The following is a 27,508-nucleotide window of genomic DNA, read 5'->3' on the forward strand; positions in this document are numbered from 1 at the left end:
TGTGTGTGTGTGTGTAAATGGGAGATTGCAGCATAAATGTTATTTCCTCTGTGGATATATGCCACAATGTCTGCGTGTACACACACACATACACACTCACGCACACACACCCACACACCCACACACACACACACACACACACACACATACACACACACACACACACACACTTACACACACACCCACACCCACACACACACACTCACACACACACATATGGGAAATTTCATAGTTATAGCAATTATTCAGAAAATGCAACATGCTCAAGGAAGTTGTTACATAAAGCTGATTGCACACATAAGGGCGCATCTGCTCTGGCTGCATGTACTTCCACAATTACAGCACAGATACTTGAGAATGTATCATATTGTGTAGTGATATGAAAGAAATGAAAAGAATAAAAAAGTCTCTATTAACACACAGAGTCTCTTTAATAGCTCACACTGTCTCCATTAACACACAGTCTCTTTAATAGCTCACACTGTCTCCATTAACACACACAGAGTCTCCATTAACACACACAATCTCCATTAATGCACACAGTAACCATTAATACACACACAGACTCCATTAACACACACAATCTCCATTAATGCACACAGTGACCAATAATACACACAGTGTCCACTAACGCACAGTCTCCAGTAACACAGTTTCCAATAACACAGAGTCATTTCAATAACAATGTCAAGCACAAGTCTCTCTGTGACTCCCAGTGACCCAGACAGACTCTCTGTTAACTCAGTTACAGGTTTTAGATGTCATAAAGAGTGCTGCTTTTATCTGAATCATCATTTGTCAGTGCACACAGATAAAGAGACAGGATAATGTTCTCAAATGTCTGTTACAAAATCCTTGCTTACCAAGGCCAGCTGGCATGTGGAACTGTGACAGATCAGATCACTTTAAATGTGTTTAATATCAGGGAATACACTGCACACACTGCAGCACTCTGTCTCACTGTCGAGAATATGTAAAGAAGCCTGCATGAATAACTTGACGGGTTTTTTTTAAATTTTACTTACTGATATAAACATATTTAAGAAATATTCATATCATTTTTAACCACTTTTTTGTTAACCTTTGTTAACTCAGGAACTTTGCAGTAAACACTAGTAACATGTAGATTAATGAAGAAAAATTATTTATTTTCAAGCCAACAGATAGAACAGCAGTATCTAGGGCAGCAGTATTTAGAGAAATACTGTAGTGGTCTCTACTGTTCTGTGGTTGGCCTGACTGTGTTCTACTTGGAGGTGTTATGGATAGATGAGAAATGGGGCCTCATATAGTGTAAACAGCTGATGTTGATTCATCAGATACAAGATACCGTCTCTTCCTGCCAAATGGGGGCATTACAATGGAGTAGACATCCCGCCTGAATGTGAACAGAACAGAGAGAGGTTAGAAGGGTCTGACCTCCCACACTATAAAAATGAAATATGATTCCCAAACATTCTGAACTATTATATACTGTAATCCTTACAGCTGTGTAACATCTATATTTGTGTCTGTATTCTGTGTCTCATTGTTAAATGTAGTCTAGCTAAGGCTACAGGGTCAGGCTGTGATGTTTCCCCTGTGCTGGTACGTTAGGAGGGAGAGATGCGTCTGCAGGGTTTTCTAACCATCTGCTTGATGCTGATGGCTGCATGTGCATCTCTCCCTTGGTCTTAAGATATTTTATTCTCTACATGACTTTTCTTTATTGACTTTTACTTATGTCAATATTTGTTTCATTTACCTGATGCTTTTATCCAAAGCGACTTACAATCATGGCTGAGTACAACTTTGAGCAACTGAGGTTTAAGGGTCTTGGTCAGGGTCCCAACAGTGGGAAACTTGGCAGTGGTGGGGATTGAACCAGCAACCTTCTGATTACTAGTCCAGTACCACTACTGCCCCGTTTTACACTTTAACTGTGTTCATTAACTAAATTAACACAGAAAATCCCCCCACACAGCAATACTAGAAAAAGGCAGAAAGATACCAGATACATTTCATATATTTATTTTCTTAAGACACTTTCAAATAAATAAAACATAAAATATTAAATAAATAGAATTAAATAAACATTTACATTATATAACATTTCTTCATCAAACTCATCTAGTGAAAAAGGTCAAAGTTCAAGTATCATTTAGAGTGGTAGAGTTCTGTTACTCAAATCATCAAAGTGACAATCACACAGTCGTGGCAGTCATGCAGTGAGTTACTTGTGGCAGGCTTACATTTCTCCATTCAAATCAAAACAACACTTCAAGTAAACAACAATCAGCCATTCAAGTTTCATTCCAGTGCTTCAAGTTTAGTCCTTCAAATGTCTCATAAGCTTGAGTTCCACCACTCCGTACAGCTCTGTCCTTCTTCTCGGAGATCTTGGAGACCCCGGAGACCCCCCTCTCTTCGTCATCTTCCACGTGTCTCACGCGGGCATTCTCCCATCTGCGTTTCACTGCTCGCTGCCCAGCGTGTGGTACACAGGGTACAGGAGCGCCACGACGTAGCCGTTCCTCCTGCTCTGCTGACGCATGGCCCTCACGTCTCCCTCCCAGCTCGAGCTCGGGCACGTGGCGTTCAGCCACAGGCTCCACGGCTTCTCGGCGCAGCCTGCAGCCGGCGCTGCGTCCTCGCGGCAGCCGGTCATCTGCCTCGCGTGGTCTTCCGCCGACTGGAACGGGAGGACGTTGTAGAGAGTAAAAGGCGCGTCCTCGCCGGGCAGCTCCGCGAGAGCATCCGTCACGCCCTGCGCGTCCACGGATCCCTCCTCCGAGTAGATCTGCATGAAGACCACCAGGCACAGCGCGAGCAGCCACCTCTTGGCGGGACTCTTCTCGACCGGTGGCAGGTACTTGCGAACATTGGACGGGTACATGACTCGGGTGACTCTTTTGCGCGGGCGGACGGGCGCCGCACGCCGAGCAGCTTGCACCGAGATGTGGTCGAACGTGAAAACCTCCGGTTCCGTTCTCCTCCGCGGCATCGGTCTGTAGCCAAACGCACCGAAGCCGCTTGTCGGTAACGACAGACTCAGCGTGCTGGATTGCGTGTGCATGGTCAGCGTGGCTCTGGTACTTGCGCGGGTATAGAGTATTGCCAGGATCGCGCTAAGTCCGTGACTCGTGCCTCTCGAGCTGAGCTCTGGGAGTCTTATATAGTGAGGCGCAGCCTACGCCGCGCTGTTTGCCGACGCCCACACCAAAGTCACTCCTTGCATGATACAACCCTCTCGTTGCTTAAGCCGGTGAAGTCCGTGGAAATCATTTTACTTGGAGAGATTCACGATGAGAAAAAAATTCCTTGTTTACATTCGATAACATGCTATTGCACTTTCAGGAATGTTTCTTTAAGTGATCGAGGACATTACTTATACATTACTTATTCATAAATATCACATAAAATTAAAATGTACAAATCTCCTTGTAAATGTGTATGATTTTCGGTTATATTTGTCCTCAGGAACATCCATCTTTAATGTCCATCAGTAATCTGCCAATGTAGAGACTTGTTTGATAAGACTTTTCCATAATATATATAATGATAAATGGTTATACTGAAAAAAAGAAAGAAAAACGAGAAATTCGCAAAACATTTAGATTCAGCATGCAAGAACGCATTAGACATTTTGCAGGAGATAAAGTGTTGGTAACAAGTGTAATAAAAGTTGTTTAAAAATAATACTTTAAAAGGTTGTATTCAGTTAATTACACATTAATTACAATAAACACAACAACAAAGATCTGTTACATGTTGAACTTGATTCACAATATAAACATTAGAAAAGACAAAGCTTTTATTTTGTCAAATCACTATTGCTTTGACACACAAATGGGAACCTGTTCATTCAGGGCCTGAGATGGTGGCTGTGTGCCCATTGTGTGCCTTTATATCATACGTTACATTTTTGAATGTCTTGTCTACATGTTCACTTATTTGTAGGGGCTTTACAGAGAAGAACTATGGTAAAATGTTAAATGGTGCGCTATAATAAACATAATGTAACAAAGATAAGAGCTGGCTCTCTCTGCATCTGTCTCTCTGTCTCTCTGTATGTCTCTCTCTGCATCTGTCTCCCTGACTCTCTCTGTATGTCTCTCTCTGTATCTGTCTCCCTGACTCTCTTTGTATGTCTCTCTCTGCATCTGTCTCCCTGGCTCTCTCTGTCTGTCTCTCCCGGTATATCTGTCTCTCTCTGTATGTCTGTCTCTCTGTTTCTCTCTGAATCTCTGTATGTCTTTCTCTCTCTGTATGTCTGTCTCTCTCTCTCTCTCTCTCTCTCTCTCTCTCTGTATGTCTGTCTCTGTTTCTCTCTGACTCTGTATGTCTGTCTCTCTGTCTCTCTCTCTGTATGTCTGTCTCTCTGTTTCTCTCTGTCTCTCTCTGTATGTCTCTCTGTCTCTCTCTCAACAGCAGCTTTTTGGTTTTCAGTTTTCAGGGCGTGTTGAGGCATGCCTGTGGAAATGTGGGCTCTGTCACGTGGAGGGTTTCAGAGTTTGAATGTGATCGTGTGTGTGTGTGTGTGTGAGTGTATGTGTCTGAGTGTATGTGTGTGAGTGTGTGTGTGTGCTGGATGGTGAATACCAGTGCCCAATAAAAGCTGGGTGTATCCCAGTCCCAGCCTAAGCTATACAGTCCATTCAGAGAGGTTCTGCTACAAGGTTGTCCCTATTCCCACGGCAACACTTCCCTGTCCAACCGTGTCATAGCTGCAGGTGCACACATGGGTGGCCCAGCCACCAGTTCCATGAGTGTGCACCGTGGTATCAGGCAATCAGCCGCGAGGCATCTGCGTTTCTGACCCGTTGATCGTTGATCTCCAGGATGATGACTATGGCTCGTGGAATGCTCATGTTGTGGCCCTAAGCCCCGCCCTCAGAAGCCACAAGGTGGTGATATTACCATTGGGAATAGCTTGGATGTATATGCCATGTGTCACCTTGTTAAGATACACACACACACTCATTGTGTGGCAGAGGGATTGGCTGCAGTGCCGCTGCACCTAGGTGTGAGCTTGGCAATGGATGGCTCAGGATTGCCTCAGCCATTAGCGCTGCCTGTTAACGCTGTCTGCTGTTAGCGCTGCCTGTGAGCGCTGTCTGCTGTTAGCGCTGCCTGTTAGCGCTGTCTGCTGTTAGCGCTGCCTGTGAGCGCTGTCTGCTGTTAGCGCTGCCTGTGAGCGCTGTCTGCTGTTAGCGCTGCCTGTTAGCGCTGTCTGCTGTTAGCGCTGCCTGTTAACACTGTCTGCTGTTAGCGCTGCCTGTGAGCGCTGTCTGCTGTTAGCGCTGCCTGAAGGCGCTGTCTGCTGTTAGCGCTGCCTGTTAGCGCTGTCTGCTGTTAGCACTGCATTGCTAACAGGCAGCACTAACAGTGATACCTGAGCTACATGTCACGGCGATGGCGTTAACAGCTCTGCACACTGACAGGCTGACAAAACCTGGCAGGAATGAATGCAATGTGCCGTGGGAAGAATGCATGTGGCAGTCCAGGGCACATGCTAATGCTGATTCCATGACAACAGCATTCCAGGCCCACATGCTTGGAGTGCAGCACAGGGACTGTGTTCCTGACCAGGTGTCCATGGTTACAGGCGGGAAGGTTTTACTGCACCAGCACCGTGTGGTATTGTGGGCAGCTCAGCTCAGCACGTGTGCAGCATCGAGGACCGACTAAAGCAGTCTCAGCTCCAGCATGTCTCAAAAACCCTGGCTGAGAATTCTAGAACCCCGGCCTAGAACTCTAGAATTCCCAACAGGGTTTGTAGAATTCTTGGTGGAGGCTCCGGAGACAGAAGAATCTTAGAAATCCCAGCTAGTGGGGAGGTCCGTGACTGGAGCGTTTGGAGCGCCACTCAATCTGGATCCAGTGGAGTCCAGGACCACGGTGGAATCGGTTCTTGTTCTTGTTCTTATTCTTGTTCTTTTCTTGTTTTTATCCCTGGTCTGGGTCTGGGTCTTGTTCTAGTTCCTGGTCTGGTTCCTGGTCTGGTTCTGGTCTGGGTCTGGTCTGGGTCTTGTTCTGCTTCCTGGTTTGAGTCTTGTTCTGGTTCTGAGGAGCAGTTCTCTGGCTGAGTTGAGCAGCTGTTGAGTTAGATGCATTCACAGGTGGCTGTATCGCTGCTGGGAAGTAGATCAGCGTTTGAGAATTGTTTCCATACAAGAGTCTCTTTCATCTATGACTACGTGCAACTTATCACACCAAAAATGAACTTCATCATACAGAAGGCAGGACTACCAAAACCCTGTTACGCACAACACAGCTACAGCATGAAAAGTGAAAGAAAAAAACCTTTTCTTGCTGATATAATACCAGCTCGACCAAACCCTCAGAAACAGAGCCATTAAAACTGCTTCAAAGATAACTTTCTTAACAGAAGACAGGGAGTCAATATTGCAATAGGTCTTTGGATGAAAATTCTTAAAAATATATTACTTTTACTATATTACTTTTCTCCTAATGAACAAGCATGTAGAATATTCTGGAATTATTTGAGAGGAATTGAATAGTTCCTTGCTTTTTAAAATTTTAGAATGTTCTACACCGAGCAGAGGTGAAGCCTGCAGAAACATCTGTCCGATCACAGCGGAGCACAGGGCAAAGGTGCGGCTCCAATCAGAGCAGAGCACAGGTGAGAAAGGAAAGAGGGTCAGAAATAGTTGCTGAATCTTAAAATAGCTCTTTGAGGTATTAGCATTGCCTTCATGAAGGCGGATTTAGAATCTGGAGCATTTTCTAAGGGGTGATTACGAAGCTTGACCTTTGTAGAAAACACAACAGTCGTCAGTGAGGGTGTGGCCAGAGCCAGATGAAAGACAGGCTCAGCGTCACTGTAGCGCAACGCTAATGCATTTTGTTAAGAGGGCTTAGATTCTAAAAGTCTTACAAGGTACAGGATTCTTGTTTGCTTTGATGTTGTTACTCCCCTGGGTTTAATACATTCTAAATTTACTTTTCTCACACTTACACATATACAAACACACCGACGTGCACACTCACCTAAACATATCCACACACGCACTCACTTAAACACATCCACACACACTCACGTGTGCAAACACACCCACATACATACTTTGTAAAACACAAAAGCTAATGCATTTCACTTGGCTAAATATAGCACAACCTTACAGAGTCTAAAAAAATCACACACACATTAATGATGAAGTCAAGGTCACTCTGCTCCAAGTGTTCGACACCCAGATGGAATTTGAATTGTTTTTGTCTCAGACAACTGTCTAAAAATGAAACAGAATTTACTCATGGAAACCTATGAAATAAGTTGCAAAAATGAAGCATTGTTTAAATATACCCGAAGGTCTTTTGCCAAACAAGTCCTTGCATTATCTTACATTAGTACGTTTCATGCATTAGACCCAATATAGATTGCTGGTGTCTAGACAGCTGCAGTTAATTGACCTCTGTTGATCACATTACTTTGTCCTTTTGATACTGTGGACTGTTTTTCTGTATTTTGAAGTCTCAATACTTAATAATATTTTGTTTACTTACACTCATTTCTTCAGATTATAGCAGAGTATATCTTTTGCTCACTTACATTCTGATCAGGTACAGTTAGGTACTAACCCCTTCTGTTTGTGGTATCTCTCACTTTCTAGAGTTGTTTTGCCATTTTAGTCTGGACCCAAACTATCATAAACACAGAAGAAAAGTGTCTAACAAATGTGGGTTCCAGTGCAGATCGATGCTGTTTTTATACTGAATAATTACACAGTACTAAGAACCAAGACATTACTTAGAAGATAGTTCAATAGAAAAAACTGCTACTTAAGATGTTTCCCAGAAGCAGAATTTTCTTTATCCGTTCTTTCATTTAAATTTAAATGTTCTGTTTTTTTCACAACTGGTAACAGGTTACAACCAAACTACACATAATGATAAAAATCACTGTTTGAACATCTCAGTGATAACATCGCTGTACTAGACAACCCCTCAGCAGTCTCACTGAAGACATTACTGGATGAGTTAACATTTATTTGAGCACTCTCACTGGTGAAATTACTGAGCTAGTTCACATTTTCTGACTAGCTGATCTCTCAAGAGTCACTTTTCATAACAATTTATCTAAACTTGATTTTCTTGAAACACTGTAGGTCACTCTTAAAAACTGTTTTGAACAATCCTGCCACCAGCTCTTGGGGGGAAATTCTGTGCATTCTAGGAAACAGAGGTAGTGTAAACATTGCACAGGACAGACTGGAAGCTTAGTGCTGGGTAAAGACTGAGTAAAGACTGAGTAAAGACTGAGAAAAGACTGAGTGAAAACTGAGTAAAGACTGAGTAAAGACTAAGTGAAAACTGAGTAAAGACTGAGTAAAATCTGGGTAAAGACTAAGTGAAAACTGGGTAAAGACTGAGTAAAGAGTTATAGGGGGTTATAGAGGGGTATTATAATACATATTATTAAGAGAGCAGTAACAGCATCTGACAAAAGCTTACTTTCTGAATTCTTTCACCTGGGATGTATCATCCCAGTGCCCCTGTGCCAAATACACTTTCCTAGAAGTCTAAGTATGGTCTCCATGGTGCAGGAGGCTTCCTACTTAATAATGCCACACTTGTTTGGTGCCTATGAGAGAGCGAACACTCCTGTACATACACACACACACACACACACACACACACACACACACACACACACACACACACACACACACACACACACACACACACAAACTGTAATTCTAGGAGTACTAGAGGTAGGTGTCTTGTTTGCCTGCTGTGACGCAAGGCAAATGGTACAGGTGTTCTCCATGTTGTGGTGTGCGGGTGTGTCTCTATGGCCATGCTTGTGCATGCATGTTGACTTATGATAATTACATTTTTGCTGTCTTTTTGTTGAGAAACATGTTACCGTGTCAGTGAGCATTATGACATGTAGGTCAAAGATTATGACCTCATGAATAATCACTTCACGGTCCAGGTTGCAGGTGACAGGTTTAGGAGTTGCTCCTCTGTTAGCTCCTTAAGCTACAGAGGTGTTCCGCTAAACAAGCAACCACGACGCGAAGCCTGTGCGATGTCTCACACGCACACCACATACACCTGTCACATACTAGCGAGCTCTGCTCTGAGAGAATACCTGCTGAGGGCCCAATCAAGACCACACTGATACCTTCAGTTAGGTATTCACAACAATGTGTGTGTGTGTGGGGGGGGGGGGGCATTTCACAAAAAATTTGACATTTAACACATTGTTAGTAAGTACTGACATCCTGGGAATGAACTTCAAAAATCAGACCTGGAAATTTACAAGCTTATAGGAATCATACTTAGCGAGTGTGTATATGTGTTCAGTCTGAATCATTGTCTGGAAACATGTACTGGAGCTCCATGTATGGTCAAATGGTTACAATAAAGCTTGGCCTCCCAGACACACACGCGCGTGTGCACGCACACACACACACACACACACACACACACACACACACACACACACACACACACACACACACACACACACGGACACAAACACATACACAAAAGCTTGCTCAGAAATCCCAAAATGACATTTACATACTCTCTACTAAACTTAAAATGTCACCAAATACACTACGTCGCTGAAAAGACCAAGACGCTAGAAATTAATTCCTCTAATTTCCTTTTTATTTCACTGTACTGAGTACTTTTTTCACAGAAATGCACACCTTTGCTATGTTGGATAATCATACAAATTAAAGGAATGTCAGAAGAACTGCCTACTGTCATAGCACCATCAAACAACTCATCATGTGTCTCAAGAGGTTTACCAGACATGTTCTTCAAAATCATCCTGCTTTGTGTGATCATTTTACCAGAGTTTGGGTTTTATTTCAAAACATTCACAACTTGCAGCTCAGTTGGGATTGGGAGCCTTAGAAGAAGGATTAGAAGTCTTTATGAACAATACAGTGTGTGTGTGTGTGTGTGTGTGTATGAGACCAGTTTTACAAAGAATATGTCACACAAAACATTTAAATGTAATCGTAAAAAAGTTTATTGTACAGATTTTAATAAAATCAAAATGTGTATACAGTTATATACATGTCAGGAAGCTTCCACACAGGCTGTGGCAGGATCTCTTACACACACACACTCACACACACACACACACACAGACACACACACACACACACACACACACACAAATACGCGACCATCCCCAGACAAGCACTGAGGTGTGTACACACGGACAGCGTCTGAGCGACGGGGAGAGTCCTCCGGGTATGTGGGTAATGTTTAAGGTGGCTGTGATTCATCGCTGCACTTTCTCCTCTCCTGGCTGGGGTGTGACGCAAGCACCCGTGTGTATCGGGTTACGAGTCTGCTCACAGCAGCCTGGAAATAGCTGCGTGTGTGCGGGAAGTCCAGCTCAGACAAGGGGGCTTTTCAGTCATGGAGCTGAGTTGCGTAGCCCCTGCGTCTGGTGGTGTGTGTGCTGGTCGTATAGTAGCACTGTCTGGAAATCCTGCCTCAGCGCACCCAACCGTCCCAATACTCCATCTTGTGTGCACATCTGTGCGTGCGTACACGCGCATGTGTGCGTACGTGCGCTCGTGCGAGCGAGTGTGAGCATGTCTTTGCTCATACACTGACCTCCCTACTGACGTGTGTGTGTGTGTCCATGAGTCCCCTTTCCCCTTTCTGGAAAACTCTGCTGATATCCCTACCCTCTGCATCCGGCCGGCCGGCAGTACACATTCGATCCCCAACAAGGAGCTGCGCCACTCTCCGTGGCTACCAGGGGCTGCTGGTTGGCCCCTTCCCCCAGCAAAAGGAGCGCGTCCTGAGCTTGCTGCAGCGGGGCGCCAGGGGGCTCCCACAGGTCGTCCTCTGTGTAGATTTGCAGGACAAGCAGGGTGGAGAGGAAGAAGAGCCAGCGGCACGCTGGGTCCGCCGCCTCCTTCGGCGTGAACTTCCTTGCTCTGGGCGGGTAGAGGACGCGGCAGGGGCGGGTCCGGGCGTGCTGTCGGGGGGGGCAGGACGCCCAACCTTCACACGTCCTGATCAGGCCAACAATAACAGGCGGTGAGGAAGAGGAGAAAGCAGAAGGCATCTCTGCAGGAGGGCGAAGGAAATGAGGAATTGCTCTCCGCTGGCTTTCGTGTCTCTCTGTCTCTCTCACTCCAGTGCTTTTTTCTTCTTTCTCCTGTCGACGCAAAGCATGAAAGACTGGCCTCTCTCTCTGTCTCTCTCTCTCTCTCTCTCCGCCGCCTGCTCTTCTTGCCTGTTTGTATTCTCTCTTTCTTTCTGCTTCTCTCCCGGCTGGACTCCTTTTTCGTTCTTTGCTGTCTTCTGTCCTCCTCAGCAGCATCCCTCCATCTTTAAGTACACCTGAGGTGGGCGTGGCTTTGGCACCTGAGCACTTGGCCTCCGTCCACCCTACTGCTGATTGGTTGTTAAAGTTATTTTTAGTGCAAAAAACCAGATGGCTTCTGATCTCATAGCTCCGAGCTTCACTCACCTGTCTCTCACCTTGGTATGCCTATAATTCCATTCAGGCATTCAGTAAACATGTTTCATAAACCTACTCACACACAGGTCAGTCACAACACAGATCCACTGCTCAGGGCTCCAGATCCACTTCCCTAAAAGCTGCTGGACCATTTATTTGCAGTTGTTTGTAAATTATTTTCACTTTTGACGTAATTGTGGTTGAGCAAGTTTGTAAGTTGTCTTTGGTGTAATCACATTAGTGTAGTTTAGTGATGCTTTTTAGCGCTTTTTAGTAAGTCAGGGTTGGGTTGGGGATCGTTAGGGTTAAGGTTAGGGGAGGTTAGAGTCAGAAGCATAGGATGAGAACACAGTGCCATGGCATACGCACTCTGCAAGCCAAGTTAACTTGGTACAAGTATGAATTATGCATGTGTTCTGCATGTGATCATTTACTTTGTTGAAGAAATTCTGCATGTGTAGAGTTAATGTGTTGAAGGAATTTTGCATGTGTTCAGGTAGTGTTGAAGGAATTCTGGATTTGTTCAGGTACAGCATTGAAGCCATGTGTTCAGGTACAGAATTGCAATAAGCCTTTGATCCTTAGGGTCTAGTGTCTCCAGAAGTTGTTATAAAGGTTGTTTTATATATATAAAGGATTTTTGTGAAGATATGTAATTGTTTTTAAGGTCTGAATTTCTTTTTTATAAAGGTCTATAGTGGTTAACATCTAAAGTTCTTCATAAAGATATGTTATAAAGGTTTATGGTTGTTATAAAGGTCTGAGTTGCATTACACTGCTGAATGAACTTATACACCAAACTTATCAAACCCCAGCTGTGTCAAAGTTTTTCTGTGTTTTTTTGTTTGGGTATGTTAGCATGCTGCCTTTCCTAGCAACAGCCGTCATCGGGTTGGCTGTGTGAGAGAGAAAATGATCTAAACTCACGCATCCATGCTTCTTTTGAACGTCTACCTCCACCGGCTCCACCAACCCCACCCACCCCTTTAGAGCAGCTTAGGCCTGGAGGGCGGAGAACACGGGCCAAGAGTCAAGCAGAGTTCACTCCAAACCCTGGTGCTGTCCTGTTCCACCTCAAAGCCCCCAAAATGGCACAGAGCTCATGGCCGGTTCTGCGAAACGACTGGTCCCAGATCAGCATGCCGCGACTGTAGTCATGGGCTTCACGCACGCGGCTGGCTCCTTCTCTTCCTTCCACGTTTCGCATGCGGACCTCCGATCCTAAACTCAAGAAGGTCCTGTATGTCTAGTGGAGCTCAGCAGTCAGACGGTTGGCGTCTCTTCCGTTCACTGTCGTTAACCACACAGGCGTTCGGAGACTTCCCTTGCTGCTATTTTTAGTGCCTACCGGCGCGGCAAACCCTCAGGCCCTGGAGGATATCTGATGTATGATACGTTTCTTTTATTACAGACAGGTTTGCACAGCGTGGTCCAATGGCATAACAGCATAGGGCTTTCACAGGGGGATTATAAACAGGGCTTCTAAAATGTAGTCACACCAAATAAAATAATTGTCAGCATGAATAAGGAGACACAAGCCTGCACAAGGATTTGGACACCTGTCTCTGTGTGTGTGTGTGTGTGTGTGTGTGTGTGTGTGTGTGTCTATTTATATCTATGGTCTCTCTGTTTTTCCAGGTTTTTTTTAACATTCTGGTATTCTGTGAAGGTTTGAACTCAGTTGTCTGGTCCACCAGACAAAGTGTCCACAAGACAACATGCTATGATGCACACTGCTGCTTCTTTATCTCACTGAACAAAATGCTATGTTGCATTTTGAGAAGATAAAGAGAACATTGAAATCGGAACACTGGTTTAAGAATCTGTCTGTGTGCATATGTGTATGTGTGTGTACACATGCACGCACACACACACACGCTCACACACAGACATACATACATGACATGCACACACACACACGCTCACACACAGACATACATACATGACATGCACACACAAAAATGCAATAATCATACACTGTACTGCTAGGCCCTGTCTTGTAAGGACATGCTCCCACTTTCTTCTTACCTGAGAATGGGATTAGACAAAGGAATTAGAAAAGAGGTTAGGAGAGAGATTAGAAGAGAGATTAGGAGAGGTATTAGGAGAGGGATTAGGAGAGACAGTACGAGAGAGTTTAGGAGTGAGATTAGGTTAGGAGAGGTTAAGAGAGAGATTAGGAGTGAAGTTAGGAGAGAACGTTTCTTTCCCTTTTTGCACAGACATATGTATGAAAACACATGAGCATATACATTCACATAACCACACACACACAAACACACACACACACACTCACACACACACGTACGCACGCATGGATCTCTTTCCCTCCCTGTCTCCGTGTATTGTTACTCCTGTCTGGTCTGTCCATGCACTGTGTGCCACCAGCTTTCTTTAAGGCTGCTGCCTCCTGGGTCTCACTGTAACGTCACTGAAACTGTTCCAGGCAGAAAGCACAATGAAAAGTTCAAATCACAAAGATCTCCTCTCCACACAAAGGTCTCCTCTCCACACAAAGATCTCCTCTCCACACAAAGCCCTCCACTCCACACAAAGATCTCCTCTCTGCTTTCCTGGTCCGTCTTTCTGGGGTGTGTCTCCGGTTAAATTGAGCCACTGTACTCATGCCAATGTCCCACCTTGCATTTTGGCGTAGTTGTGTGTTTGTGTGTGTGTGTGTGTGTGTGTGTGTGTGTGTGTGTGTGTGTGTGTGTGTGTGTGTGTGTGTGTGTGTGTGTGTGTATGTGACTGGACTGCAGTGCGGTGTGACTGTAGCGTTAACTGCGTGCGCTAACGTCACAGCCATGTAAATAGCACGTGCTGACATCACATTCTCACGGTTCTGGGAAGATGCGATGTTTTTAAACCAGAAAGGATAAAGTGGGAACGTCTTCCCACTCATTGTATACAACCTTTAATAATAAACACCACCTAGCACAGGCTGACTAAGAACCATCGGGTCTGACTATTTAGGCATCTGGCCTTATTTTATCCTGGTTTTAACCCGATTGGTCAGTCTGACCAACTGTGAGTCAGTCAGAGCTAACGGTAGGAGAGAGGATCGAGTAGTGTATGTGTATGGGACACGAACTCATGTTCAGTGTTTCCCACCGCACTCCGTGTGTGATCTAATAGTGATCTAATAGTGGTCCCTCCGACAGCCAATTGCCGATGGAAACTGAGCGCAAGAAATGAAAACCGAAAGTGGATGGCGGTAGCCAAGAAAAACAGCCGTGTGTTCGAGCGTGAAAATGCATTGACAGGTTAATTGGGTTGTGCCAGGAGCTCGAGTTCCTGTATAATGTCGGCACATACTGTGCTGACTCCGTCTTCCCACCCACCACCTCACCAAAAAGCCTTTTATCACCTTTATTTGCACAAATGGCGGCACAAACAACGACAGCATGTACTTCCATGTTTACCAAGGCGTCTCCTTGGTAACGCGAGGCGGGTGTGTTCGTTTCGGTTCGGCTCGGCGTGAAGTTCTGCAGGGTGCGATCCGTTGTCCTTTACTGTGTAATGGGCAAGTTTTCATTTGCCATAAAAACCAGAAAAAATCAACTGGGAGGTGTGAGATGCTCCTTCTATTTAAAATCTGCGACGGCTTTAAAAGTCCTGCTGTGTACCTGAGGGAGAGATCGAGCTGGCGTTCAAATTCAGTCAAAATACTTTTTTTTTGTTTTATATCATGATGATTTATTATTTTAGAAACCGATTTTAAACTGAATTTTAGATCCTGTGGATGCACAGCTGAGCCCATACCACAACACCTGGCTGCCTGTGTATGACAGTGAGGTAGCATGCAGGTTAAATATTGTCCCTCTGAATTAATGGTGAATGTACCGGTGACAAACAGCAGGCGTGCCGAGTGTTTGATATAATTACTGCCCTGTCATGGATATTTTAGATTTCACTGGGCAGGTGTAGCTAATGAAAAAAGCTGACTCACGCAAGCCTGGCATTTTTCACCACTGAATAAAAGGACTTCTCCCTACTGTGAGAACAAAGGCTTGATTCTAGGGACCTTTGTCCAAGAATTCACGAGTGCTATTCCTGTCTAATTAATGTGAAATTTCAAAAAGGCAGAGATCGGGACGTGATATGTGAAGTGGTGCACATGAATGTGTGTGTGTGTGTGTGTGTGTGTGTGTGTGTGAGAGAGAGAGAGAGAGAGAGAGAGAGAGAGAGAGAGAGAGAGATTCGCGTGACACACTCCGTGTTTGCATGGCTCCCCTGGGCCTGCAGGGCATCGCGCTGTTTTATTCGTGGTGGGAAACAGGAGCTTCTGGCTGGGGTGGAGTGTGTTTGATTGCGCACTTATCTTCAGCGGTAAGTGCATGGTGTCAGTCATGGAGCTGAGAACATGCTGTGCGGGCATTCTCCAGCACACAACAGCATTCTTACTTACTCAGCACAAAGCCAGAGACTGCTGGAGCGTGTCAGAGGATCTCCTCAGACTGAAGAGCAGAGGAATTTGCTGGAGCATGTCAGAGGATCTCCTCAGTCTGAGGAGCAGAGGAATTTGCTGGAGCATGTCAGAGGATCTCCTCAGTCTGAGGAGCAGAGGGAACTCCAACCTTGGGGCACCGTACCAGTTGTTCCTCTCTCATACTGCACAGGCATTTATCTGCTCTGTCATAACGGGAACACAGAACGTTGCTGTACTATAGTCAGACAGGATGCTACGTTGTTACAGTAAGACTAAGAATAAGGATGCTAGTAAGAACACCACATTGCTACAGTAAGACAAGATGTTCTGCCACTACAGTGAGACAGAGTGCTACATCGCTACAGTGAGACAGGACACTAAAGACCAGTCTAGTCATATTGCCTTACTTTAATGTGAGGTTGCAGCAGTACACAAATTACACAGTTCACTGCTGAAAGAAGAGATATAATAAAATTAACCCCCCTCTCTCTCTCTCTCTCTCTCTCTCTCACAGGAGATTAACCTTGGCCACCACCTGTTTGCAGCCAGTCTTTGCATACTGCTTCCCTCCTGCTCTGTGATAGGCCAGCTCCCCTGCCAGTCTTTCCACGTAGCCGGGGTCAGGGTAGAACCCCTCATCCGTCATCTCCTCCAGGAAGCACTGCACCACATGGCCTCGCTCCAGCAGTGACAGAGGGATAAGCTCCACCCCTGGCTCCGCCCAGAGTGAGTGCAGGCGTGGGAGCATGTTCCGGAGGAGTCTGGCCGCCCCCGCAACAGTACCATTCTGAAGCACATGCGATGTGACCTCCCCATCGCCCAGCGTGCTGAGAAAGATGTAGACAATGTTCAGGAGCTCGTTGCGCTGCAGCTGCAGGAGCTCCCGGAGGCCGTCCAGCAGTGCCGGCCGCAGGAGCTCCACCTCGTCCAGGAGAATGAGCGGGATGAGCTCCGCCTCCTCCGCCTGAGCCGCCACCTCCTTCACGCGGCCGGCAAGCTCGGAGGCGCAGAACTCGGGACTGTCCTGTAGGGGGCAGTGGTGCAGGGAGAAGTACTGCACCACGAGCTCTGCCCCCACCACAGAGCGGAAGTGCCGGACCAGCAGGCGACCCAGGTGGCTCTTCCCCACACCGTGCGCGCCGTGCAGCGACAGCACTAGGGGGCGCTGGTGGGCGTAAGTAGATAGATAGTCCCGCAGGTGGTACATCAGCGAGTGTAGCGCCTCCTGCTGGCCAAACACCTCCCTGTGCAGGGTCCGCTCCAAGCCCTCTAGGTCGTACTTCTCCATGTGGTCATCCAGGTTCTCTATGGCATTGTATACCTGAGAGAGAGAGAGGGAGAGAGGGGGAAAAATGAAAGAGCCCTGCAGGGTGAAGCCTGATAAGAGCAGGGGAGAGAAGGCAAAACAGAGGTGGGCACGGCCTTTCCCTCACTTGCATGAAGACAATGATGATGAAGAGGAAGAGGAAGGGCTTGGCCCGGCTCTGCTCTTTGTTCTTTGGGAGGTACTTCCTGCCGTCGCTGGGGAACAGCACCCCTTTAGTTCGCCTGCGACCCCTCCGGCGGTGGGGGCTCTCTGGGCGGGCTGAGGTGGAACCCCCCAGGGAGGAAGGGCCAGGCAGACGACCTCGCAGCAGGGCGTGGGGGGCGGGGCACTGCTCAGACCGCCCCCGCCGGAGATACTTACTACGGATCCGCATCACAGCCTTCAGCTGCAGAGAGAGGCCTGGGGTGCCTCTGACACCTGCACTCTCCCCGCCTTTCCCTCTGTCTCCGCCCTTGTCTCCGCCCTTTTCTCCGCCCTTGTTGGACATGCAGGTGTCCAACTCATCATCTGTCCTGTCCATCTGTGCATTACGAAGCGAGAAAGAGAAACCCAAGGTCTGGATTAGGAGGATGTAAAGGTGAGGAAAAGCACATGCAATCTTCATAAAACCAGCAACTAACTGTCCAAACTGATCTATTAATAAGATCTACAGACCGGTGTTTCTTTCTAGTGAGAAAAGCAGCACATTTTGCTAGTTTTCCAGGTTTTCCTTAATGAACACACAGTTTGGGGCGTTTCTACCTAATGATGTAAAATACATCTTATGATCAGTGGAAATATGTTAATTTAGCAGAAGCACGGTGATTTACCAAACCTGAAAGTATATCTGAGAATGGAATGTGTATTGCTTGTGTATGTTATAGTTTTTTTGCAACTGCTGAAACACATTTTCTGAAATTATATCACATTTTTTAAAAACTTTAATCACAAATCCAAAATGCATCTCTGTCTGGCAAAAGCAAAATATCGACTCAAAAATGTCATCTTTGCTCACAATGACACTTCAAAACATGCAAATCACTCACAGTTTTAGTCACTATTAGACACTATTGCAACCAGCTGAACAATCTGTTACCACAGACGCTGATAAAAACCAGTATGAAAACCAAACATGAACCTGCAGACAGATCCATGTAAAAACTGAGTGCAGGAGGATCAGTGTAGTACAAAACTATATTCAAAATGTAAATGCATATTTATGAGATGCAAATGAGAGGTTAACATAATGAAGATACAGAGATATTTTTATTGGTGTTATGTAACTCTGTAGCTCTCAAATATATTTGTATAAAATTATATTTTTGACTTTATTAGTGTAATGACCCAGCAATGATACACTGTAGAGAAAAAGTACTGTTTTTCCTGCTGAGGTCAGAGTTCTGTCACCAAATTTATGAATTTTCAGTCTTAGTGAAATCTCACCAAAATATGTCATGGAGTTTGTCAAGAATATTATTCTTAGATGCTGAGAACTGTGTTCAGTTTTACCCAAAAAGTGTATAAGGAGTTTATGAGATTCAAATCCAATAAAATGTGTTCAGAGTTTACACCACTGACACTAGCAGAATAAACCTGAAAATCAGTTACTGAGGATCGTGTGTTGGTGCTCAAAGTCACTGTGTAAGCAACAGAGACAAACTGCAATACTGTCACTCTTAATTATACTTAATTGTTCAACCAACACCTCTAATTCTGAATTTCAGTTCAGTTCACCATGGCTATCAAGAACATTAGCATGTCACAGCTTCATTTAAATACTGTCTTTGCAAATTGTTAATAATGCACAAAACACCAACTAAATACAAGCACAACTTACAATTGAAAATTAGAATTCTTTATTTAGGATCATACTAAACCAAGTGCCTGAGAGTTCTCTGCATTAGGACTACCAGCCAGTGTTTTACCAGCCAGTGTTTTACCAGCCAGTGTTTACCAGCCAGTGTTTTAACACTCAGCTTTGTTCTGTCCTATTGCACCAAAGTCAGTTTTCCTGCTGGTTACCAAGGCCTTCAAGACCTGAACAGAGGCATGTTGGATCAGGAACGACCCCAGTGCAGGTGTTCCCATTAATCTGCATGTTGCCATGCACATCCAATGGTATCAACAAACCTTTAAGAGTTGGAATTTGAAATTGTGCCAGTTTGACGCTGAGCCAGTCTTTCTGAGGGTAAAATATAACATGGGTTCTTTTGTGCCACAGTCAGAGATCTCTGAAGCAGGGGAGGTGAGATAGCGTGACTGAGGCTGGATCTCAACTTTTAAACTTTGGCAGATACAGGAATAAGAGAGTGTGTGTGTGTGTGTGTGTGTGTGTGTGGGTCTTGTGCCCTGTGCTGCCAGGACAGGCTCCACCCCCTTTGTGTCTAAATTGGTTCAAACAGTTTAGAAAATGAATGAATGAATAATGTGTGTGTTTACCACTGATCTGTTGGTGTGTGTGCGAGTAGATTTCCATTATTTAGTTCTCAAGCAGGATGAACAATCACTGAATGGCATTTGCGTACAGTATCTGAAACCCACAGTGACCTCATTGGAGTTTAGCCAAGCCTGTAAACTGAACAATAGCAGATAAGAGATGGAAAAATGATTATGGACATTTTTAACCACACGTCCCAAATTTAGTACACAGAGTTCTTAGCAAGGGGTGGTGGTAGCTCAGTGGTTAAGGTATGCAACCATTAATCAGAAGATTGCCAGTTCAAGCTCCTCTCTCCCCAGGTTACCACTGTTGAGCCCCTCAGCAAGGTTCATAACCCTCAATAGCTCCAGTTGTATTCAGTCATAATTGTAAGACGCTTTGGATAAAGAAGTGAGTTAAATGTAACCTGTCTCATAGAAATCCTGTCAATAAAATGGTTTTTCCAGGCACTAAAGACTTTTTCCTAATTCTTAATCCCCATACTCTAACCTGTAATCCCCATCCTCCTTAACCTCTATCCCTATCTCCTAACCGCAAGCCTTAGAGCAAAAACTCACCATTCTTTCATGAGTGTGCTTCAGACGAGCCTTGGCCTTACAAAACCTCGGCCCACAGAGTGTTGGCGTCTCCCCTGCAAATCTTCAAAGCTATGGAGGCCACCGATAATCTGATCGCTATGATATGTCTTGTTTTAGCTTTGACTGCACACAGATAACAATGGTTTTCGGGTGCAGTTAAGTTTTGGTTTTGACTTCCCCGCAGTCTTACATAACATGTGGGTGTCTGTCCGCGTTTCCACACGCAAGAATGTTTATTTTATAACGGCAGTGAACGAGGTCATGATAGACCACAGTTCTCAGTCCAGTCCTCAATTACTTCCAGCCAAGCCAAGTATTCCCTCCAACCCTAACCCCCTATTGCACCCTGGCCCTTGGTTTCCTGACTCAGGTGCTTGATACACTGGGTAGAGCAAAGACCTGGACCGCCTGAGGTCCCAGGGACTGGACTTTAGGTTGCGTCTCTTTCAGCCTGAAGTCCAGCTTCACCGGAGTCACTCAACTTGGTGTCAGGAACCATCTGTGGTCCTGGAAGGTCCTGCAGGATTCAGGACAGCCCTGCTGTCAGGATTAGAACTAAATGGGGTTTTAGACATCTGGAATTTGCATGAAAACAAACTTAGGCCCTAATATTCTGTTCACCAGTGACACTAAAAAGCCTCTTCCTTACTAACAGAATCGCCCAGGAGCAGAGAGGGCAAGGAGTTTTATTTTATTTACTTAGGTTTGCATATCTGTTTCCTCCTTTGTCTGTTACCCAAAGCCTGTGTAGTTGGGATATGGGTTAGTCTACATCGGCATGAACCTCCGCTATGCAAAATGACAGCACGCAAATGACCCCAGGGTGCAGAAAGCAAGCGAGGACGTGGAGATGGAGAGATCCAGTGAGAGTGCGTGACAGTGAGCGAGAGTGAGCAGAAAAATTACTCCACAGCAAGAGCCATGTGTAGATTTGTCTCTGCAATACAGCTGCCAGATACCCAGCACTCATCTGAGTGTTTGTAAACAGACAGCAGCTGTGGAGTGTGTGTGTGTGTGTGTGTGTGTGTGTGTGTGTGTGGGTGCAGAAAGCTGGGAAAAGAGGGAGAAACAGAAGCAGACACTCAGCTGTCTCCTACCTTCCAACCTCCTGGTGATGACAATGATGACGATGACGATGGTGACGACGACGATGATGATGATGATGATGATGATGATGGAGACAGCGCGTAACACTATTGGACGTATCTAAACCCACACATGCTTCTGCTGTCCTCGTACTCTGCATCAGCCTCTTCTCTTTCATTGCATGTATCTCTTTCTTTCTCTCATTTCCTCATTCTCCTAAGCTCCTCCCCTCATTCTCATCTCTTGCTCTCTCTGTGCCTGTTTATCTGTTAATTTGGTTTATTTTTCAGCTTTTATATGTTTAGTTTCACGTGCTGCAGCGTCTCACTAAGCCTGAACAGGACAAATGTGTAGTTTTAGTTTTATTAACAAGTGTGAATTATTTATTTATTATTCATAAATTATTATTTATTAACAAGTGCACATTATTTATCATTCATAAATTATTATTTATTAATAAGTGTGGATTATTTATTTTTCATAAATTATTATTTATTAATAAGTGAATTATTTATTTATTATTCATGAATTATTATTTATTAATAAGTGCGAATTATTTATTATTCATAAATTATTTATTAACAAGTGTGCGTTTATTATTTATACATTATTATTTATTAACAAGTGTTATTTATTTATTATTCATGAATTATTTATTAACAAGTGTGCATTATTTATTTGTTATTCATAAATTATTATTTAGTAATAAGTGTGCATTATTTATTATTCATAAATTATTATGTATTAACAAGTGTGCATTATTTATTATTCATAAATGATTATTTATTAATAAGTGTGCATTATTGCTCCAGGTTTATGAACCTGTGAGAGAAGACTGTCATTTATGACACAGAGTTAGACCTCCTGCGCAAAGACATTGCATGTTTTCTGTAGTTACACTGAGTTAAACAGCAACGAGAACACAATGTTACACACCAACACAGCTCAAGGGACATGGTGTTTAGGCCCGCTATATAGACCAGTGTTTAGCCCTGGTATTTAGACCTTGTATATAGACCAGTGTTTAGGCCTGGTATATATAGACCAGTGTTTAGCCCTGGTATTTAGACCTTGTATATAGACCAGTGTTTAGGCCTGGTATATATAGACCAGTGCTTAGGCCCCTTGTTTATTCCCGGTATTAAGGCCTGGTCTGTAGGCCTGGTATTTAGACCTGGTGTGTAGGCCTGGTGGAGGACTGATGTAGGTACAGTGTTTAGGTCTTGTGTTTAGGCCTGGTGTGGAGGACTGTTGTTAATGTCTTTTGGGGTCCTGATATTTAGACTTGGTGTTTAGGCTTGGTGTTTAGTTCTGGTGGAGCCATGGAGTTTAACTCTGGTGTTTAGTCTTGGTGTTGAGGGTATTTAAGGTGACCTAGGTTTAGTGTGCTTTGGGGCCTGGTGATGAGGCCTGGTGGAGCACTGGTGTTTAGGTTTGGTGTTTAGGCCTGGTAGAGCACTGGTGTTTAGGTTTGCTGTTTAGGCCTGGTAGAGCACTGGTGTTTAGGTTTGGTGTTTAGGTCTGGTGGAGCACTGTTTAGGTTTGGTATTTAGACCTGGTGGATCACTGGTGATTGGGTTTGGTGTTTAGGCCTGGTAGAGCAATGGTGTTTACGTTTGTTGTATAAGCCTGGTGGAGCTCTGGTGTTTAGATTTGGTGTTTAGGCCTGGTGGGGCCCGGTTCTTTAGGTTTGGTGTTTAGGCCTGGTAGAGCACTGGTGTTTAGGCCTGGTCTACACAGTCCACACATTACCTCAGAGTCTTTTTTTTCAGGATTAGTACCTTTCAGAACTGAGTACGAAATCATTTAGAACCCCGCCCCCCAGGTGCAAATACTGTAGTTGTCTCTCTCTCTCTCTGTTCATGGTAATGTCAGTATCAGATGGATGTTACTGGCTGATCCATGGATGGGGCCTAAATATAATCTCAGACTGTAATCTCAGACCCAGAGTGGGTTCTGGAGGGCTCCCTCAGATGGTGTCTCTGGTTGGGAGGTCTTCACGATGCCTGCTCTAACACACCTGACTCTGCTGGTCATCTAGATCTCTCGGAGTTTGGCCGCGTGCAGTAGAACAATGCAAAACATACACACGCCAGGCTGATGGTTCCCAGGACTAACGCCCAAATGCTTCAGCTCCAAATGGCGCCTGGAATTTCTTCCAATTAGATTAGTCATGGTTTATAAAAGAACAGTAGCTTGGGGAAACTGTTAGAGAACACACACACACACACACACAAACACACACACACACACACACCCCACAGACACACACACAGACACACACACACAAACACACCCCACAGACACACACACACACACACACACAGACACACACGCACATACTTTAACAGAGAGGTCCTTCGCTGAAATCTGAGTGAAGTTTCTTTCTCTCCGATTCCTCAGATCACATACACATGGTGAGAGACAGTGGGACAGGGGTTAGAGAGGCAGACAGAAGAGAAGAGGGTTGTCATTAATCTGTCATTTAACATGAAGTGTGTGTGAGTTAGGCTTTGGACATATGTGTGTCAAGACACATGTGTGTTTGCAGCTTGGGTGTGTGCATGTGTGTACGCATATATCATACCATAGCAACCTAAGTTTGTATTTAAAATAAAGGTATAAATTAATCATCTACTCAGAGAAAGCCACCAGGACACACACACACACACACACACACACCTAGGCCGGAAGTGAGTAAGAGAGCTTGTTGTAGTTATTAACGAGTGTATTTGTATGCGTATGTGTTGTGTGTATTTGTGCATGTTTGTGTGTATGATTACCAGGGGACAAGAGGGCATTGACCCAAAAGGACAAAATTGTTATACACACACACACACACACACACACACACACCTAGGCCGGAAGTGAGTAAGAGAGCTTGTTGTAGTTATTAACGAGTGTATTTGTATGCGTATGTGTTGTGTGTATTTGTGCATGTTTGTGTGTATGATTACCAGGGGACAAGAGGGCATTGACCCAAAAGGACAAAACTGTTATACACACACACACACACACACACACATACACACACACACACACACACACACACATACACACACACACATACATACTCTCTCTCTGTCTCTCTCTCACACACACACACACACACACACACACACGTATACATATACAACCACATGCACATGCGCATACACAGACAAGAAGAACTCTTTGAAACTACTGACCCCCTGACACGCGCATACACAAACACACCCACCCACACACACACACACCCACACACACACATACACCCCACAGACACACACACACACACACGACATCGCAGCACATGTCCTCTCTGCTCCTCCCTGACAGTTCATATGTGCTTGCCTTAATATTTCAGGGCCACATTCCAGTGAGTCATGTGACTAAATTCACATTTGTCCATAGACATTCTCCATCAATTAGCCAACAGCACCTATGGAGCTGAACAGTAGAGAACCCTTGCCTGTTTCACTGTACATCATAACTAGCCCATTACTCATTAACCAGTCACCACCTGGTTTCCCTAGAAGCACGGAGCAGGTGTGAGGTGTGAGTTCAAAGTGCAGAGACGGTCTGGACTCTGTAAGTGTTTGAGATTGTGGACCTGGAGGGAAGTGGATATTGGGTGTAGTTACTGACTCTGGTCACACCTGCACGCTGAGGCTGGAGTGAGATATATAGAAACACACACACACAGCTGCACCAGGTGGACACACACACACACACACACACACAGCTGCATCAGGTGGAGAGCACACACACACACACACACACACACACACACACACAGCAGGTTGAGCTGTAGCAGTATGCGGGAGTGGTGGATCAGTTAAAATGTCTGAGAGCTACAGCTGGTGATATGTGGGATGAACAAGGAAAAAAAACAGGGATTTGGGATGGGATAACCAAAAAAAGGCATCCTGGAAGTGTTCTGTACACACCAGGATGAACTTCTGGATGGACAAAGCCAAAAATAATAAACAGAAGCCCAGGCTGGCTGTGTTGGTGTAACTAACAGAATCCAGAAGGCAACAAAAGACAAGCACCTGTCTATTTTCACTAACTAGCCGCAAAACACACATACACAACCCACTCCCAACACAAACGGCACCCAACCTTAAGCCAACCAAACACCAACCCTACACTAACCAAATACCAACCCAACACCAATCCTACACTAACCAAACACCAACCCTGAAACACTAACCAAATACCAACCCTACACTAACCAAACACCAACCCTACACTAACCAAATACCAACACAACACCAACCCTACACTAACCAAATACTAACCAAACACCGACCCTACACCAACCCTAAACCGACTCTACACCATCCTTACACCAACCCTACACAAACCCTACACCTGGTGTAGTATTATATACACAACTATAGAGTATATACAAGTTGGCTTATATACAAAGAGCTTTATACATAATATACACACAGTAGCACAAAGGGGCAAACCAATCTGAGCCTAGAAAGACAGAGAAACACACATCTTCTGCACATACAGAGGAGCACTGCAGTACACACACGACTAGTATATTACTCATTAATATTGTTTTTTAATTCTCATTGCAGCAACACAAACACACACACACTGTGAATAACACAGTCCAAACTGATCATGCTTCAGCAAATCAAAGGGCTGACCTACAACTGATCACCAGCCGACCTTTTAACTGTGTTCATCTAACTGTGCTCATCAACTGTGCTCATTAATTGTTTTGACCAGGATGTAAAAGGCAAACGCTGCATCCGGGTTTTTTTTTCTGCACTGGCGAGTCTAAACACGGTCCCCGTGAGTTTCGGCACTGGCTCATGCAATAATATGCATACCGTCATACCGTCATGCTCTTATTGTTGTCATACTATTTGTCTTACCGGTGATGTCATACTGTGAAAGCTTTACTGTAGATTTCAGTATTCTACAGATTCTCACCATGCTTCAGCTAACTGGCTTCCAAGGAAGCATTCACACACACACACCATAATACTCAATCAGTCATTGCTACGTCACCGTGAGAGATTTCCCCTCTGCATGACTTTCACTAGACTTAACTTCATCACCGGTCCAGGCTGGCCTGCTCACGTCCAGTCAGCGGCCCATTCTGTCGTCTTCCACAGTACTTTTCCATTGCGTAACCACACCGTTATTGTGGACAGAGCCGAAATGTGCCCGCGTGGCTTCCTGATGTAAAACCATAACGAAGGCGTGCCATCTGGTGGACATCCGGGATAATGGCATTTTAAAACCATTCTATATTGGATTTGCCACATGGGGTGGGTGATTAATGTTTTATTACTGATTTATAAATATTATGATTTATTACTGCTGTACAACAGGTCATGCACTCACAGCGTCTCAATGAGGCTCCTCTAGTGGTTTAGGCCATCATCAGCTCCACTGGAGAAGTTTTCTCAGCCCACTGTACCTGCAGTCCTCATGCGGCCCTGCTTTCTGAGTGTTAGCACCAGTTTGGTCCAAGGACATGAGGACAGTTACTGTCCAACCCCCATGCCAGGTCCTGCCCAGCGATGTGATGAACCTGCATGATGGGCGGTGTTAGAAGATGGTACAGTGGGAGTACAGCTGTGGGAAAGGTTGCGCTGAAATGAGGCGTCCTTCCAAATTCAGAAACATCTCCAACCAAGCAATGTTCAGTTAAAGAGATTTGGTTAGAGAGATTCAGTCTGCCTTGTATTGGTGGTCTTCCGAATATAGACCCAAACCCCGGGTTTTGGAGGGCACAATCCATGCTCCTCCCAGAGTTCACTGCACTGCGCTGCCCAGAAGTAGTCTCCCGAGCAACGGTGCTTAACAACATGTTACCTCTAAGAGAGAAGTACAGCAAAACATTGGAAAGGCCAGTAACCGAGGCAGAAAGCTGTGAGAACCAGAAAACACGAGTGTCATGGACCTGAAGAGAAAGCTGACGTGGCAGCAAAAAAGAGATTCAGTTCAGATTAAAGATTAAAGGTTAAGGATTAAAGGAGAGATTAAAGATTAAATCAGTAATAGTTTTCTTCCTGAACACTGATGTGACCTATAGAAGTCCTTATGTACAAATATACAGCAGCTTGTTAGTTGGTGATGTTCAAGGAAATATATTAGCTAGGAAGCTAATGACATGAGTACAGAACAGACACCTGCATTGCCAGACTGGAGACCCAATGATACTGAGAAGTGTAATGGTAAACAAGAGTAAATTAATAAATGTTGTCCA

The 27,508-nt window shown here is 44.8% G+C and overlaps 2 protein-coding genes across 8 annotated transcripts; both read right to left on the bottom strand.

Moving 5' to 3' along the window:
* Positions 1 to 1,996: 1,996 nt before the first annotated feature.
* Positions 1,997 to 3,933, bottom strand: ier3 (immediate early response 3). The gene has a single exon (XM_027025176.2). It carries the CDS (start codon positions 3,053 to 3,055, stop codon positions 2,453 to 2,455), a length of 603 nt encoding a protein of 200 aa, XP_026880977.2. The 5' UTR covers positions 3,056 to 3,933; the 3' UTR covers positions 1,997 to 2,452.
* Positions 3,934 to 16,261: 12,328 nt separating this feature from the next.
* Positions 16,262 to 26,863, bottom strand: tor4ab (torsin family 4, member Ab). Of its 7 annotated transcripts, XM_027025168.2 has the most exons (4): positions 26,166 to 26,455; positions 21,300 to 21,621; positions 17,312 to 17,725; positions 16,262 to 17,199 (listed from the first exon to the last, which is right to left on the bottom strand). In XM_027025168.2, the coding sequence occupies exons 3-4, from the start codon at positions 17,723 to 17,725 to the stop codon at positions 16,387 to 16,389; spliced, it is 1,227 nt and encodes a 408-aa protein (XP_026880969.1). In that variant the 5' UTR covers positions 21,300 to 21,621; positions 26,166 to 26,455; the 3' UTR covers positions 16,262 to 16,386. The 7 variants fall into 7 exon arrangements, with proteins under 7 accessions (XP_026880969.1, XP_026880972.1, XP_026880968.1 ...); XM_027025171.2 differs by lacking the exons at positions 21,300 to 21,621; positions 26,166 to 26,455 and adding an exon at positions 26,641 to 26,863; XM_027025167.2 differs by lacking the exon at positions 21,300 to 21,621 and having other exon boundaries at positions 26,343 to 26,455.
* Positions 26,864 to 27,508: the final 645 nt, after the last annotated feature.

Source organism: Electrophorus electricus, chromosome 5, assembly GCF_013358815.1.
Source record: "Electrophorus electricus isolate fEleEle1 chromosome 5, fEleEle1.pri, whole genome shotgun sequence".
NCBI classification, from domain to species: domain Eukaryota; kingdom Metazoa; phylum Chordata; class Actinopteri; order Gymnotiformes; family Gymnotidae; genus Electrophorus; species Electrophorus electricus.

Coding starts and splice junctions, on each gene's coding strand:
- ier3 (XM_027025176.2), bottom strand. CDS start 3,055: ATGCACACGCAATCCAGCACGCTGAGTCTGTCGTTACCGACAAGCGGC.
- tor4ab (XM_027025164.2), bottom strand. CDS start 17,809: ATGAAGATTGCATGTGCTTTTCCTCACCTTTACATCCTCCTAATCCAG. Junction 17,200..17,311: donor TCATCATTGTCTTCATGCAA/GTGAGGGAAAGG, acceptor TCTCTCTCTCAG/GTATACAATGCCATAGAGAA.